The sequence below is a fragment of the Bactrocera latifrons genome, unplaced genomic scaffold (assembly GCF_001853355.1).
Source record: "Bactrocera latifrons isolate USDA-ARS-PBARC rearing strain unplaced genomic scaffold, ASM185335v1 scaffold_131, whole genome shotgun sequence".
NCBI classification, from domain to species: Eukaryota; Metazoa; Arthropoda; class Insecta; order Diptera; family Tephritidae; genus Bactrocera; species Bactrocera latifrons.
The window spans coordinates 514,841-531,141 of record NW_017534753.1 but is presented as its reverse complement, the minus strand read 5'-3'; the positions used below and the strand labels follow the sequence as shown (position 1 = coordinate 531,141).

At 36.4% G+C, this 16,301-nt stretch overlaps 2 protein-coding genes across 4 annotated transcripts; one reads left to right on the top strand and one right to left on the bottom strand.

Moving 5' to 3' along the window:
• Nucleotides 1-884: 884 nt before the first annotated feature.
• Nucleotides 885-5,489, top strand: LOC108965013 (alpha-1,3-mannosyl-glycoprotein 2-beta-N-acetylglucosaminyltransferase). Of its 2 annotated transcripts, none has more exons than XM_018927152.1 (10): nucleotides 885-967; nucleotides 1,022-1,582; nucleotides 1,773-2,223; nucleotides 2,482-3,235; nucleotides 3,303-3,583; nucleotides 3,652-3,801; nucleotides 3,886-3,990; nucleotides 4,064-4,154; nucleotides 4,221-4,391; nucleotides 4,472-5,489. In XM_018927152.1, exons 4-10 carry the CDS (start codon nucleotides 2,696-2,698, stop codon nucleotides 4,583-4,585), a joined length of 1,452 nt encoding a protein of 483 aa, XP_018782697.1. In that variant the 5' UTR covers nucleotides 885-967; nucleotides 1,022-1,582; nucleotides 1,773-2,223; nucleotides 2,482-2,695; the 3' UTR covers nucleotides 4,586-5,489. The 2 variants fall into 2 exon arrangements, with proteins under 2 accessions (XP_018782697.1, XP_018782698.1); XM_018927153.1 differs by having other exon boundaries at nucleotides 923-1,356; nucleotides 1,418-1,582.
• Nucleotides 5,490-5,583: 94 nt separating this feature from the next.
• On the bottom strand, nucleotides 5,584-16,052 carry LOC108965014 (ventral anterior homeobox 2). Of its 2 annotated transcripts, XM_018927155.1 has the most exons (4): nucleotides 15,661-16,052; nucleotides 6,540-6,688; nucleotides 5,989-6,478; nucleotides 5,584-5,862 (listed from the first exon to the last, which is right to left on the bottom strand). In XM_018927155.1, the coding sequence occupies exons 1-4, from the start codon at nucleotides 16,043-16,045 to the stop codon at nucleotides 5,624-5,626; spliced, it is 1,263 nt and encodes a 420-aa protein (XP_018782700.1). In that variant the 5' UTR covers nucleotides 16,046-16,052; the 3' UTR covers nucleotides 5,584-5,623. The 2 variants fall into 2 exon arrangements, with proteins under 2 accessions (XP_018782700.1, XP_018782699.1); XM_018927154.1 differs by having other exon boundaries at nucleotides 5,584-6,478.
• Nucleotides 16,053-16,301: the final 249 nt, after the last annotated feature.

Genomic DNA, 16,301 nt, shown 5'->3' with positions numbered 1-16,301 from the left:
TCTTACTTCCTCTCTCCTGTACTCTTTATACTATACCAACGCACGGCCAGATCTTTAGGTACATAGTATAAGAATTTTAAACTTCTGGTTGTGTTTATACGAACGGCAAAAGTATATTGGTCAATATGTAAAATATTGTAATTCTTTTATGTCAAACAGTTAAATGCTAGCAATTCGAACATAATCACATGAAAAATACTAATAAATATTCAAAGAAAATCTTTATAACTACAATTATTTTTTTCCACTGACTTATTCTAGGTAAATTGGTCTTTGATTTTGAACAAATTAACTTCCGCTGCAGCAAGCAACTATTGTGAATTTTGGGTTGCTACGATTTCTTAACAGTGTTACCAAATGAAAAGTGAACGGGTTTTCAGGAAAATTAAAATAAAATGAAACATTATTAATAACACAATCTCAATTTTTAAATGTTGTATTTGTGAAATATCAAGCTATATATAATGACATAACAACACTATTTCCATGGGCACACAACATATCTTACAAATTAGATTTGAAGATTTCTCAGAAGTAGGTTGTAACATTCAACACTTCAAAATCACAATACTTTCAAATTGGGAATTGAACTTTGTAGAAAGTATTATTGGGGTATATAATGTGGGTATGTTATAGAAAAAGTATTCTTCAAATGGTAGAAATTTCGGTTGTTTATATATACATATACCCTATTTATCAAATTGTGGAGATAGCTGAACTCATAAGTTTTCTTAATATATTTTTATTAATGTTCAACTAGTTAACCCATCTTTACCAACATTCAGTCATATATTAGATTATAATTGAAACTTGCATTATTTTGTGTTCTCAATGGTATACAAAAATATTTTCATTTCTAATGCAGAATTCACAATAGCTTTGTTATCACAACTGTCAATGGTACAAATGGGGGCAAAACAGCTGTTGATGAATACAGAGCTCTGACGTTTCTTTTGCCAATTTACAAGTAAATGCGAAAATAAAATTTAAAATTTTTAGCCAAATGATAAATATTTAATAGGAGTATAACATCAAAAATTATGTGATACAAATGCTGCATCAGGAGGACGTTGCTTTTTACGAGGTTTTAGGCAAACATTAATGAACAAATCTAAATGGGAAAGTTAATCTAATTATTAGCGGTCGGGGCGTATGTGGCAAAAACTATAAATAAGTAGCATTCCGCTGCTAGGAATAATATCACACAATTAGTGTAATTTATTGAGAATTCGTTTTCCGGAGTAGAGGTATCGTTAACATCTTCAACAAATACATTCTTAACGGTTATTAGATACTTTTACTGATAAGAATTAATGGAAAGTAACAGTACGGGTGATGTACTATTGCCAGAGAACGGTTTGTTACTCGCTCGCATTGCATGGACATAAACTAATCAGTGAACCATATAATTTTGAAGCTATCGAAGTATATAGCCTACTTGATGGGAGTATCGTCAGAATACACAAAGACGGGAGAAGTTGAAGGAGATTTTGGAACACAAATCACAAAATTATATTGCTGATTTCTAGGAGGTTATATATAATATAATTCAACAAAACGTACTGAAGGTGGTACATTACAGGTGAGTATTTAAATTATGAATTTGTTATTACTGTCGGAATCAGAATCAATCAGCCTATTTGTGTTAGTAATATTAATTAATTAATTTATTTGTTTAACAAATTAACGCCAATCGGCAATATACAACGGTTGCTTTTATAAGTAAAAGAAAAAAGAGAAAAAATATAATAATAAGGGAAATTGTATTACAGTGATCAAATTAATGGTATGGAAGGAGTTTGTCCTTTATATTATCGATGAATGAACTGAGGGAGCCTCCATAGAAATCGATGCTCTGGTGAAGTGAATTTACACGGTTAGCAATCCTGTTGTGAGGTCATGGAAGACGTAGTTTTTCTGTGTCTTTGTTGTTTTAAGTTTTCGTGATTGTCTCAGCGAGAATGCCGTAGGAGCAAACTCAAAACTACCAGGAATCTCTGGGGCATCAATTAGGTTGTTAGCAACCTTAAAGTAAAAGACTAGTTCAGCGACTTGACGACGTGTAGCTAGGCTGTTGATTTTATAGCGTGAACGAATATCATCAGTGGAGAGGACCTGCGACCTACAGGTTGTATGAAAGGATATATACTTACAGAATTTATTTTGGACATTCTCCAATCTGTTGATTGAGACATCAGTGTGAGGAGACCAGACTACAGTGCCGTAAGTATGGGTAGAGCCAATATAATGATTTAAGAAACAAATATAGTCATGTAGGGTAATAGTTAAATGAAAATATACCAAATATACAATTTATGTATATGTACATATATACTTAATGAATTCGATGTTATAGATTTATCGTAATTGAGTTTCTTTTCATTAACACCCATACGTTAGAAAACTGTATTAATTTATTATAATATTGAAGTAATAAATATATATATGTATAATTTATGATAATCTTATTTCTCATTTCAGCCAAAAAGTTACAACTATCTAATCGAGCAGCCTAAATATTATTTATCAAATAATCCTTTATTGAAGTAACTAAGCTCTAATGAATAAATGTGCAAAGTTCCAGTAAGCTATTGACCAAACAATAAATGAAGTGGACATATTGAACGAAATTTAAATTTGAATTTTATGCATTGCCAACTGACTCAGAAAAAATTCCCACCTATTTCGCATAAAAATGCGTTCACGCAAGATCCTGATTATAGCTGGTTTTCTGACAACCTGGACTTTTATAACATATTATTTTTTAATACGAAATAGTACAATATACCCCTTAAAGGATCATTTGCTCATCCAAAAATTAAGTAAATTGGAACGTGAATCTCGAATAGAAAACATAGAAAACAGTAAACTAGTAAGGCAGCTAATAGGAATTTTAAAGAAAAAAATGACTATAGGTGATGTAGAAGAAACACAGCCATACAAGGAGAAAAAGGAACGCCCTATAGACATAGTTCCTTTGCGACCGGATCATGCCTTGAGATTAGAAGAAACGCAGCGAATAAAAAGCGATGTCGAAACAATACCTGAAGATGATGTAGGAGTTAGCGGAAAAGGTCCTCCCATAGCAATACCCACAATGACCCATATGACTAATGGCGAACCAGTTATACCAATATTGGTGATAGCTTGTAATCGTGTTTCCATACGAAAATGTCTTGACAATTTAGTACAATATCGACCAAATGCTGATCAGTTTCCAATTATAGTATCACAGGTAATTTCACTGGATATAAAAAGTATGCAATTTTAGTAAAGTGTAAGATTCTGGAATGTATTTCCAGGATTGTAGTGACCAGCAAACAAAGAAAGCAATTCTAAGTTATGGGTCACAGGTAACATTGATTGAGCAACCCGACCAATCTGATATTTTAACGCCACCACGTGAAAAGAAATTTAAAGGATATTACAAAATAGCCCGTCATTACGGTTGGGCATTGAATACAACATTCCAAAGAGGCTACGAATATGTCGTTATTGTAGAGGACGATTTAAATGTGGCTCCTGATTTTTATGAATACTTTTTGGGCACGCATGTTTTACTTAAACAAGATTCGTCACTCTGGTAAATAAACTATTTCTATAGAGATAGAGATAAACATCTCAGTAAATTTTCCTTATTAATATTGATAGGTGTGTGTCAGCGTGGAACGACAATGGTAAAGATAAATTTGTAGACAACACTAAGCCTGAGTTGTTATATAGAACCGATTTTTTCCCGGGACTTGGATGGATGCTTACTAAAAATCTATGGCAAGAATTATCTGTTAAATGGCCAAAATCGTAAGTTTGTTCTTTTAGGACTTATTGTTGTTTTACGTTTTATCACTTTTATTCACTGATTCAAAACTTTTGTTTTTTTCATAGCTTTTGGGATGATTGGATAAGGCATCCGGAGCAGCGAAAAGAAAGAGCTTGCATCAGACCAGAAATATCGCGAACAAGAACGTTCGGAAAAATCGGGGTTTCGAAGTAAGTACTTATCTTCATTAAATTTTAAAGTATAAAGATCTCAAACTGAATCTGAAAAATATTTTTCTTGCAGTGGTTTATTTTTCGACAAATATCTTAAGTATATTAAACTTAGTGAACATTTTGTAAATTTTTCTAAAATGAATCTCACTTATTTATTAAGAGTAAGTATTACTTTTAATTCGTTAATCAACGCTTTCTAATAGAGACGCTGCATATGTATATTTTAGGAAAACTACGATCGTGTATTTCTGAATGACGTTTATTCTTACCCTATCGTAACATATGATGAATTGCGCAGAAGTCTTATTAAAACTGATGGACCAGTTCGAATACAATATACAACTAGAGAGCAATATAAACATATAACATCAATTTTAGGACTGATGGGCGACTTCAAGGTAAGTCGTATGTTTATATGTATTTAGTTTGTATGTGGACTAATTTCTTCCAATTTGATGTATGTGTGCTTTCTACGCAGAGTGGTGTACCGAGGACGGCTTATCACGGTATCGTTTCGTTCTTTTACCAAAAACGTCGTGTATACTTAGCACCAAGCGCGAATTGGAAGGGCTACGACCTCTCATGGAGCTAACAGAATATTGTACATATTTTCAACTTGGGCTAAGTAGCAACATTTGGTTATTTGAGAGCCAATAATTTTAGTATATAATACCATGATTGGCGAAAAGAAGTACCACACATTATATTGAAAGAAAATTTGTTTGCGTACATATTTTTATGGGCTTAACTTCTATAATTGAAAATTTATTGTAAATTTATTACTAATAGTAATAGTAATAATAATTAATAACCAAAAATTAAATTAAGTTACATAGCTGCGTGAATGTAAAATTAGAAGTTGTTGTATTTATTTATATATTAATGAAGCTAGAACTATACACATGAAGACATTGAAGATATGTAATATAAACACCCTATTTACACACTGACTTTTGTAAGCGTAAGCAAAACTCTGTAAATTCCTGTGGGAAATATTTTCTATGATTCGGTTACATAAGTTAATTTTATTTAATGTGCTCTCTAGCAAATAGCTAATGTAAACATTGCGATTTGTTCAAATTTTGTGTGATTGACCTTTACGATATAGATATATATACTTATGTACATAGATGATAAGTTTGCCAATATAAAAAATAAGATTTTCTGTTAAATACGTGCGCATTTGTATCGTTTCCTATTTACCAAGAAAAGAACTGTTGTGATTTGTGTATGAACGATTTGTATTTAGTTGAAAGTTGACATATTTTTTATACAAACCTAGTGATGCTTCAATTTACCCAAACTCCTAACTGGTTGCGCTCCGCGTTAAAAGTTACGAGTAGACTTAACCTTTTAATAGGGATAAATATTTTTGAATTTAAATCTGTGGAGAGTTCAATATTTGTATAAATGTTGCATTTTGATTATATTATATTTTAACATAAATATCACGAATAAATACGCTAACATTGGTCTTCTCTCATTTGATAAAGTAATGAATTAATTTATTGTGCCACAGTACGAATATGTTCTTATAAAGCTAACTGTAGTATTCTATAAGATGTTCAATAGAACAATTTTCCTCTATGTAGTGTAAACAACTACAAGTATGTACATTTTGTAAGAAAGGTTAAACGTCGTCATTTTCATCAATTTGTTCACAGTCTATATCGCTGCAGTCCGAGTCCGATATTGAGGGCATCAAGTGGTTTCTTGGATTGCGTGACGAGCCCAATTTCTCAAAATTGACGCCATTGATTCTCTTCTGCAAGAAGTTAGCGTTCGCATCCCCAAAGACTCGTTCAAGCTCGGCCAAGCCGTTCGAGGTCGTTGTATCGCCTTCTGGTGGTATTGCACCATATTTTAACGCTAAGTAAGTATCATGTGTAGAGTTATTTGTTAATAAATTTTCGTTGCGGCAGTATGAGTTAACATTGACCAAAGCTGTAGCCATGGGAAGGGTGTTATACTCCAAGAAGCGATCTACAAACTCACCCGGCGCTCTGTAGTACTTTGCTGCGGACGCCAACTGCGGTGGTCCGCTCACGTTATTATCTGTGTTGTTAGCACTTGCAGCGGCTGCGGTTGCGGTTGCGGTTGCTAAACTGTAGGGTAAGGCGAAATTCAGCGGTTGCCCTCGCGCTAATATAGCGTTTCGCGCACTCTCAATCACTGGCAATGGCGGCATTAGAGCCGGAGTTACGGAACCACTGGCTGTGGATGTTGTAGATGCTAAATTCGTGCTGTAAGGGCGCATAGCGGCTGACATCGGAGTCGATGGTACACCGCCATTTAACATGATCGACTGAAACGGTGTGGGACCAGAGGGTGTTTGACTAAAGAGCCAGAGGCGGTCACCGACCACCATTGGGCGAGCTAGTCCACCAATGCCTAATTGTGCGTAGTAATGGGAGGCGAGCGATTCAACATCGGCCGTGTATTTCCGTTTCCATTTGGTGCGTCGATTTTGGAACCAAATTTTGATCTACAATAAAACAGTAGAGGGTAAAGGGGTTGCGAATAAAGGATGAAATATACGAATATACCTGCGTTTCCGTTAAATGTAACTGTTTTGCGAGTGCGGTTCTCTTGGCGACTGATAGGTATTTCCCTCGCTCGAATTCTGTTTCTAAGGCTTTAATCTGAGAGGCAGAGAAAGCGGTTCGGGGCCGCTTTTTACGATCGTCATTAATGTCTGAAACAAAAATATAATCACGCAAAATTGTAATAGGTATAGAATAATGAATAGATAAGGAATGCCATTAAAGAAATTAGCAATATCAAAAAGAAGAATGAAAAATCTTTTTTGAAGATAGTTGTACTATTTAGTCTTCAAATACTATAATTAAAAAAAAAGAATACTGGCGGAAGGATAAGGATACGGAATCTAGTAAACTAAACTCTGTCAATCAGTAACCAGTTGCCAGTAAGCGACACTTTCACTTATTTAAAAAAGATAATTTTAATGGGCTTAGCCAACATCTTTCACAAAAACAACTCATCTAAGGACATTAATTCTAGATCCAGAGTAAATAAGTATAACAAAAAAAAAACGAGGAAAAGTATAGATTTTGGACTTTTGGGATCAGATTTGCCTTATCGCTGTGGGCTTAGTTCTTTCGTTAATGTTAAATGTATCTATTTTATAGTAAAATAATCTGATTGACTTCAAAGTTGTGGCTTACGAAATATAGACGTGGTTTTAATTCAATAACTTACTACATTTGTGAGCTAGCAACACTAGTAGGATGTTTCTTCAATATTTTAAACTTTTATATATGTAAGTTATCACTTGGGTGGACCGACCCTGTATGCCAAAAATTCGGTTCTACGCATCGGAAATTACCCGGATTTTATCCGTCCAAGGGCTTTTTTTCGGCGATTTAACCCGAAGCAGGGTTGCTCGGAATCGTCCTGACTCATGCTGGCATTGAGTACAGCCCGGGCCTATAGTAATTTTTTTTGCTCCCATTTTTTTTCCCAACTCCACCTCGGTCAAGTGTAATACATGAAATGTATGGAGCCATCTTAGGTCCTGTTCAGGCCTTAAGACACATAGGGAGTGGAAAACAAGTTATGTCGTCCCATGTTGCCAACGCACTACTGCGCTCGTAGCCTCTATGACCGTGCAATCTGCACCCAGTTCGCGCCTTACGGCGTCCCTCACCCCGATTGGCCAACAGATGACCTCTACGGTCCACAGGAGCACAAATAGGCAACGTAACTCCGATGCAGACTGATAAATAGTATAACCTGACAGCTTATGCTAACTCTCGCATTAGACGACCTGCCCAAAATTATCTCGATCGAGAAACCTTCTTTACCTTTAGCCGCCAATTTATACTGCACCTTTCCGTAGACAACACAAAGTTATGGAATCAACTTGCTGATGCTAAAACATCTAGGATCGACGGTCTCACCAAGGTCCCTCACCTGTCGTTGACCACTGTTCAAATACCCGCTCTGTGGATAGTCGGGAGAGTGGTTCCACTACTGAAACTTGGGAGACCCGTCAACAAAGGGGTGCCCTATCGTTTGATAACTCTCCTCTCCCCAGTAGTGAAGTGCACAGCACCATCACAGCATTTAGCGTCATTAAAGATCGGACGGTTCGTGGTGTTAACCAGAAACCACCCGGTGAGAGAGCAAATCTCAGAGCGTTGGACTTGTCAAGAGCACACAACGCCACTGCACATCAAAAAAAGTGCGCTCTCACCAGGGCTGAAGAGATGAGCCATGAACTACCTGAATCGTGATCAATCATCCGCACTGTTACTGTCCTCTCCCCGTTACTGTTTAACTTCTACATCTCGAAACTCCCGCAGCCACAAGAAGAAGTTTCCATAACCTCGTACGCTGATGATTGCACGATATTGACGCCAGGCAATAGAATTAATGGCATGTGTTCAAAGATAAACAGCTATTTCTCTCACCTTTCTCGTTTCCTCGCTGCGCAAAACTTAACACTCTCCCCCATTAAATCCCCAGAGATTATATTTACAAACTGTACGAAGGAGTACAGACTTAACCTTAATATCACCACAGAAATCACCTCTGCAACCACCTGCGTGGAGCGGAACCGCCTCTCAGGAACATTAAGAGGTCTTTCTCAATCACGTCGACGACATCGAACAATGCATGGCATGTCTGAAGTTTGCTTCACCCGAAGTCTGATCGGCATACTGTCTAATGACGTCGACGTATATAGTTAAGGAAAGACCTCTTGATGATTGGTTGGGAATATCAAGAGGAATCCCGTTATATTCCAGATTGTTCTGGTATGTCTAAAGTTTCTTCGAGCGACCATATTGTTGTGGCGTAATTAAGTATCGGCCGACAGATTGCCTTGTATGTTGCCAACAACACATCTTTGACATTTTCCCATGTGCTGCCGGGTAGCAACTTGAGGCTACCAACAGGATGGTCTGATGCGAGAGTTACCATAATGGTAAAATCGGGCCAGCTATTACAGGTGCCCACAATGCTGGTGTGGGCTTCGTCATTTATTGTGCAGAATGTTAAATCGTCTATTTCAATTGCAAAGTTTGTGATGTGTTTTAAAATCGCATAGTATCAAACGCTTTTATACATATGTATGTATGTATGTATATTAAATATTTCGAGCTCTAAATCGCCTAACAGGTTGATGACGCCATCAATGAGACGATATTGCATATTGGCAGCATAGTGAGCGAACTTGGTGTAAATTGCACAGCTGTAGGCGCTAATGTCGCAGAAGTTCGTTGGCAGCAAGGGGCTATGTGACTTGTGGTCTACCCACTGACACTAGTGTATTAGCAACGGTTTCAACGTGTATGGCTTGTCATTATACTTAATCGAGCAAATTTGTAGTATACTTCAAGAGTTTTTTATAATTTCGGTTCTTCTTCTTAATTGGCGTAGACACCGCTTACGTGATTATAGCCGAGTTAACAACAGCGCGCCAGTCGTTTCTTGTTTTCGCTACGTGGTGCCAAGCGTAGTCGGGTTCTTCTCCACATGATCCTTCCAACGAAGTTGAGGTTTTCCTCTTCCTCTGCTCCCCAGGCTGGTACAGCGTCTAATACTTTCAGAGCAGGAGTGCTTTCGTCCATTCGGACAACATGACCTAGCCGCTGCCTTTTAATTCGCTGAACTATGTCAATCGTTCCATCGAATGCGATATTCGCGGTGGACAACGCGCAAAGGGCCGTAAATCTTTCGCAGAACTTTTCTCTCGAAAACACGCAACGTCAACTCATCTGTTGTTGTCATCGTCCAAGCCTCTGCACCATATAGCAGGACGGGAATTATGAGTGACTTATAGATTTTGGTTTTTGTTCGTCGAGAGAGGACTTTACTTCTTAATTGCCTACTCAGTCCGAAGTAGCATCTGTTGGCAAGAGTTGTCCTACGTTGGATTTCTAGGCTGATATTGTTGGTGGTGTCTTTGGTTCCAAGATAGACGAAATTATCTACAACTTCAAAGTTATGACTGTCAACAGTGACGTCCCCCTGCGGGTAGGGGGAACCCCCCTTGGGTTGAGGGGGAAACCGAATATACCCGTGGTAAGGCATGCCTGTKCCTGTGCCTGTGCCAAATGCACTATGTCTGACATTTCAGGTCTTCGTTTAAATGTCAGCATGGTCCAAAGTCAGAATAAGTGCTATAATATTCAGCTTGAATCCCATTCTAAGCTTCATGTTATAATTAATATAAGGCATGGCCGGTACATCTCAAGCGACAACATACATACAGTTGAGTTCTTAGGGGCTCAACTGGCAGTAGCGAAAGCCAGAAGTCACACCAAAGACTAAAACATGGTACCACGGGGAGCAGTTAGCCCTTGGAGGTAACTCCAATCTGCTCATTGGGTTTTTGGCCCTTTGTGGAGATTCGTGGKGGCTGTGGTTTAAACCTAAATGCAGGAAGGGCATTTAGTCCGGTGTGGAGTCGCACTGCGGCCGGGTGCCGGACCCAGAGTACGGCAGAGGTTTTAGGTCGGCCTCGTACCCGACCAAGGCGGCTACAATGTTTTACGTCCACCCGAACCAATTTGAACCAAGGTATAAGTGTATGTGGCGGCACTCATGCTTTGGTTCTAAAGAGTGTGGTGCAGGTGCATGCACTTATGCTTTGGGGCGCTGATCAACGCATTGTTTTGATCTATGTGGTTCTAGCAATAGAAAGCACCATGGGGTTAGGCCTTCGCAGGCAGGAACTCACGTTAAACCACAACGGACTCTGTCAACAGTGACGTGAGTATACAATTTCGGTTAGACACCAATATTATTGGTCAGAAAATCATAAAAGTAGGTTGTGATATGCTAAACATATTCCGGCCGTGGTATAAAAAAGATAAAATAGCTCAAACCACTTCTAAGGCTGCTACCAAAAAAAAGTTATGTTGTCTGTTTTGTAGGATTTGTTTGGGATCGTTTGTTTTTAGCTTTTGCCCAACAATGCCACGATTAATTTTGTGTGTAGTGTTAAGTGTATTATGATCAGTTCAACAATTTGAGTGACAGTATATCAATCTTTTCCCCGAAAGATGGCTAACAGTTTTGGACACTATTTTTTTTTACACTATTTTTGCGATTGATTTGGGGTTAAAGACATTTTTTTGCGTATCTCGACCGATTCAGAAAGATAGAAGATTTTAGAAAGGCTTTATTATATTCAAAGGCTTCAAGTTATTTGCACATATCCTCGATTTTACGGGTCAAATAATTTTGCAATATGAACACTTAGCCTCATTAATTAACTTTCTTTCGCTATAAAATAAATTGGTATTTAAATAAATTAGTATTAATGCATATACTATTTTTGCATTTTTAATAAAGGGCCCTAAGTTGATGTCATTATTTATACTAATTACACAGGGACGAAAGCCATTTAAACAATTATTTTTGGCTCGACAGTTGATTAGAAGCGAGTAAAATTGTACTAATATACATAAATACATTTGTATGTATACATTTAAGCACCTTTGTGACACTTTGAAGATATTCTCGTTGACAAAAGAATAAGTCTAATTGACTATTGCAATGCGCTCAACACTTGTGCAAGAACAAATGATTTGACAAATTTCGTTAAATATCGTCCTAAGAGCCAAAATCACTTGGCGTTGACATTTTAATCATTAAAAACAAGCACTTACAAATATATCTGTACATATGTATATGTATGTATATACGTACAAAGAACATACATACAGTAGCGCTCAAATAAACAGCAGCACTTTTTTAGAATTCGATACAAAATATATATACTATTTTGATTAGATTTTATGATACAGTTATTCATGTTGAGTCATTCATAATACATATATACATTTGTTACAATATTTAATATTGGAATTCAGAACTTTGGTATAGTTTCAAGACTCTAACCTCTCTTTTATGCAAATACATATAATTGCGCAAATACGGAATACCAAATTTTACTTTACGATAGAGTATCGTCTAGCCAGCGCAGACAATTGTAGGTAGAACTGTCAAAGTCGTGAAACTTCCCGAGCTCAGTGGTCTTTATTTTTCAAATTTTGCAGTTTGAATATACATATTATATCATTATCAGGAAAAAAATGTGTGTACTTTATATTTTATTTATTCAGTTAGAAAATTAATATATGAAGACCAACTTAAAAAAAACAAAAAAATGCTTCCTCTTTAAAAACTTTTTAATATTAATAACAATAATWATTATTATTATGTTTATAATTGTAATGAGTAAAAGATAAAAAAACGTTAACAATTGAATATTTTGTTATTTTTATTTACTATTTCGATATAATTATAAATATTGTTCTTACATAATTTCGGACTACTAAATAATATGAACTGACATTGACCCAAAACGGCCATGAATGATAGTTGAATCCCTTCAACGATTCAAAGCGCTCCGATGAAAATACATGAAGCTGAATCTCCATATGAGCAAATAGATCTATGTTCTCCCCCTCAAAGTAATCCCCCTTGGCCCCATACATGTGTTCCAACGTTTTTTCCAACCTTCGAAACAGATTTTAAGGTAAATTTCCGGAATAGCCTACAATGCACCAGGCGATTCACACTTAATGTTTTCAATTAACTCGAAACGGTTTCCCCGGAGCAATCGTTTCAATTTGTTGAATAGTCAGAAGTCACACAGAGCTAAGTAGGTGGTAGGCGAATACGATGGTTGCGGCACGATATTGGTTGAAAATTTGGCGAAAAACTCGCGAAGAATCAATGCAGTTTGCGACGGTGCAACCAACACTAACATAGTATTCCTTTGTTAACAGTTTGGCCTGTAGGAAGGATTTCGGGGTGCACCACACCCCTATAATCGAAGAAAATTGTTAGCATAACTTTGAATTTGACTTGCTTTGCTTTGTTTCGGCTTTGACTCACCTTTGTCACGACATTCGGCCGATTGATCAGATGTTTCCAGGTCATAAGCATAGATGGAAGACTTATCGCCAGTAATAATACCAAAGGATCGGAATCCATGAGATTTTGGATATTAGGCTTAGACCAAGCCCAGTTCATTTATATTGACCGTCAAACCATAAATACAATTGTATAACTGTTAAGAAGTGTGTGTGTAAGTGTGTCCACTTAGTTTCATTAAAATTTCACATATTTTGAGCAACCCAAACGCTATAAAATCGGATATAACTATATAGGAAATATTGGGAAATGGAAGGGTTGATTGCATTAGTTTTTAACGTTGCTCAGGTATAGTTTAGAACTACATATCTGAATTGATTGGTTTTTGATTTGTAAGTATGTCTTTTGTTTGTTTTCTTCCATTTTCAGGATAATATTGCTTACCGTATTTGGTTGAAATCAGTGGAGTAGGTTACTTATTGATGTTATATGGAGAGAGGAAGGGGTTATAATTGCATTTCACCCATTTTCGCACCGACGACCACGATTTACTCCAGTTACCATACGTACTATTTAATTGAGTTTATATCACATATACATATGCATGTATCTCATTTGAGTATTTTAGTACAAATGTCGCAGATACGAAGCAAAATATAGTAATGAAACTAAACGAGGGTATATAAGTTAATAAAATAACCAAATTTGATTTTAATTTATTCAAGGTTTTGTCGAAAAACAAATGCTGAATTCATACGCAACATTTGTCAATAAAAACAAAAACAAAATCAAACTCAAAAATATTGTTTATCATATTGAAAGAGGGACCAACGACTAAGCCAATGCGCAATCTAGTTGGGTACTGCTTTCATGTATAATTGAATGATTTATACTCCACCTGTATTAAAAGGATAATTATTTTGACTTACCGCCCGATGTCGCTAGTTTTAGCGGAAAACATGTATTCCAAGGCGAAAATCGAAACCGAGTGTTCAATCCATTGTTTTTAGAAATAAATTGTAATTTTTCCAAAGTATTGAATTTTTTTAAGAGTACATATTCATCTAGCCTCTCTATATGCCTTTATAAATTACATACAGGCATTATTTATGTCGTTATTATAGATATGAACATTTATATCCAGCATGATAGAGAATATTGAGAGAATATTCCCCGTTTTAAAGTAATATATTTTTATCATACTGTTTCAGAGGAATAAAGTAACTCAAAGCTTAGGGTAAGCTAGCGATAGTTTAAAATATTCATAATCTTCTCTTCATAATCATAATCTTCTACATATGAATATAGACATATGTATGTTCAAATACATATAATATAGACATATAACGGGTGACCCAAGTAAAAGTCCTTTTTTAATAGCCTGTTTTTGACAGATTCCACGTGCGTAGTGTCAAGCTGTCATGTTTTTTTTGTTGTTCAGGTTTGTGTGGCATTTCATTATAGAAAGACTTACGTCTGAACAACGTTTACCAATCGTTCAATTTTATTACGAAAATTCGCTCAACTTATGGTCAACATAATCGACCTACTGAGAGTACTATTCACAACACCATCACCCATCTTGAGACCCAGCATTCACTATTGGATAATATTCGACCAAATAGACTACCTGCAGGACGCAGTGAAGAAACTATGGTAGCCGTAGCTGAAACTGTCCACGAAGACAGTGATGATCGTTTCGGCCTCGTTCGTAGGAACTCAGACTGACGCAGGGCGCATTTTACGTCGAGATCTTTAATTGAACGCGGACAAAATACGACTTAAAGCCGCTCGACCCAAGCGATATCGCTTCGCTCTGGGCTTTTAATGAGTTCTTAGAACGACTAACGTTTTCGAGCGAAATTTTGTTCAGCGATGGCTAATTAATAATTTCTGTCTGAATGCAAAATATTACGAGCGTCATTCGCAGTTACCAATCGAAAAGGCGCGGCCAACATTTGAAAGAGGTAATCTTCAAAAAATAAATGCCAAAAAAGTCCTTTCGAATGATAATAAACATTCCACATTAAATTTGAAGATCGTGTATTTTTTCTTTAAAAAACTAAGGGACCTCGAATGTATCACTTTTTATAAGCTACTTACTCTAGATTATCATCATATTTTTAACCTTTAACGTCTGAGTAAATCATTCATGTAAATATGGTTGGGCGGTGAACGGTGCCTGACAGAATTCCACAAATAATATGTGTGTTAAATATACTTATCTTACTGTTATAAGCAAAACTTAAGGATGCATGATTTGATTAGAGAAATTTCGATTAGTCGTTGTTCGAAGTACTAAGGGACGTGGTTCAATGAGTCATTCTGGATAAAATTTAAGGTATGTATGTTGCTACCAACCTTTGTTAAAAACTAATTAAGTAAATTTGACTACCACGCAACATCAATCACTTTCAATGAAAAAATAGATAACAAAAACTCTTTATTCAACTTTTTTACTAACGATATAATAGAAAATTTGAAATTTTGAAGGTCAGCTTTACTAGAATACTTTAGATTCTGCAGTCTGTTGTAACGAAGATATGCAAAAATGGCCACCTTCGAAAGTCCATTGGTAATTACGAGTATAAAATATCTAATTCCCGTTCGCCGATTATTTATTACTACTATTATACATTTCCAGGAGGAAGGTTATAATCGATAGATAATGTTTCAAATTGAGTATGTGCAAGAGCCAAAGATAGATATAATAATTTGAATCTTCCTCCACTTCCTTTAATCTTTGTCATATATCGTTTAAAAGTCAATATTAATAATTACTTGAAAATCTGATAACGGTGTGGTATCACTTACTACTGCCATCCTCGGATGCAACATCACTTTTCGAATCCTCCACGCCGTCTGCTGTGCAGTTTGACACCGGGCTTGATGTTAATGATTCTACCCTTGATTGCACTTCAATATTACTCCCACTTTCAACTTCTAAAAGTCCAACTTTTTTACAATGATTCACAGGTTCTGAAGCATGTTTAGTCGGATCACTTAACGCCGAAAAATATTCACTACATTTGCTTAATTTTGGTTTCGATAATATATTATCAATTGAAAAATTATTCTGAAAACAACGCACGGCCGAACGCGTATCCATTTTCCTATAAGTATTGAACTTTGCAAAGATTATTATAATGAAGAACGCCGGAATACGCACAACCGACCAAGCGACAAGCGCAATGCACATCCTTCACGGATTGATGCTGCACGTCTAATATTAAAGATCACTTAGTCAACCGGCTCAAGTGATCTTCAACGAATGAATATCGCACCATCGAAGCAAAAGAGCAGGACGGCAAATAATAAATCTCAAGTGGCCTAGTGGCTTTGAATGTGTCAACGTGTTAGAGTGAAAAAATTATCAAACTGAACTGCCTCCATGCGACGCTTCGTTTTCACAGGAGTGGTGGGCGTGACGACGACTTTTCATTTGTGCACGCATA

What these genes read in the sequence shown, in the direction of transcription:
- LOC108965013 (XM_018927152.1), top strand. Translation starts at nt 2,696, where the DNA reads ATGCGTTCACGCAAGATCCTGATTATAGCTGGTTTTCTGACAACCTGG. An exon ending in AAACAAGATTCGTCACTCTG is followed by an intron (nt 3,584 to 3,651) that starts GTAAATAAACTA and finishes TAATATTGATAG; the next exon opens with GTGTGTGTCAGCGTGGAACG. An exon ending in GGAAAAATCGGGGTTTCGAA is followed by an intron (nt 3,991 to 4,063) that starts GTAAGTACTTAT and finishes TTTTTCTTGCAG; the next exon opens with TGGTTTATTTTTCGACAAAT.
- LOC108965014 (XM_018927154.1), bottom strand. Translation starts at nt 16,045, where the DNA reads ATGTGCATTGCGCTTGTCGCTTGGTCGGTTGTGCGTATTCCGGCGTTC. An exon ending in TGCATCCGAGGATGGCAGTA is followed by an intron (nt 6,689 to 15,660) that starts GTAAGTGATACC and finishes TTTTTGTTTCAG; the next exon opens with ACATTAATGACGATCGTAAA. An exon ending in TACATTTAACGGAAACGCAG is followed by an intron (nt 6,479 to 6,539) that starts GTATATTCGTAT and finishes GTTTTATTGTAG; the next exon opens with ATCAAAATTTGGTTCCAAAA.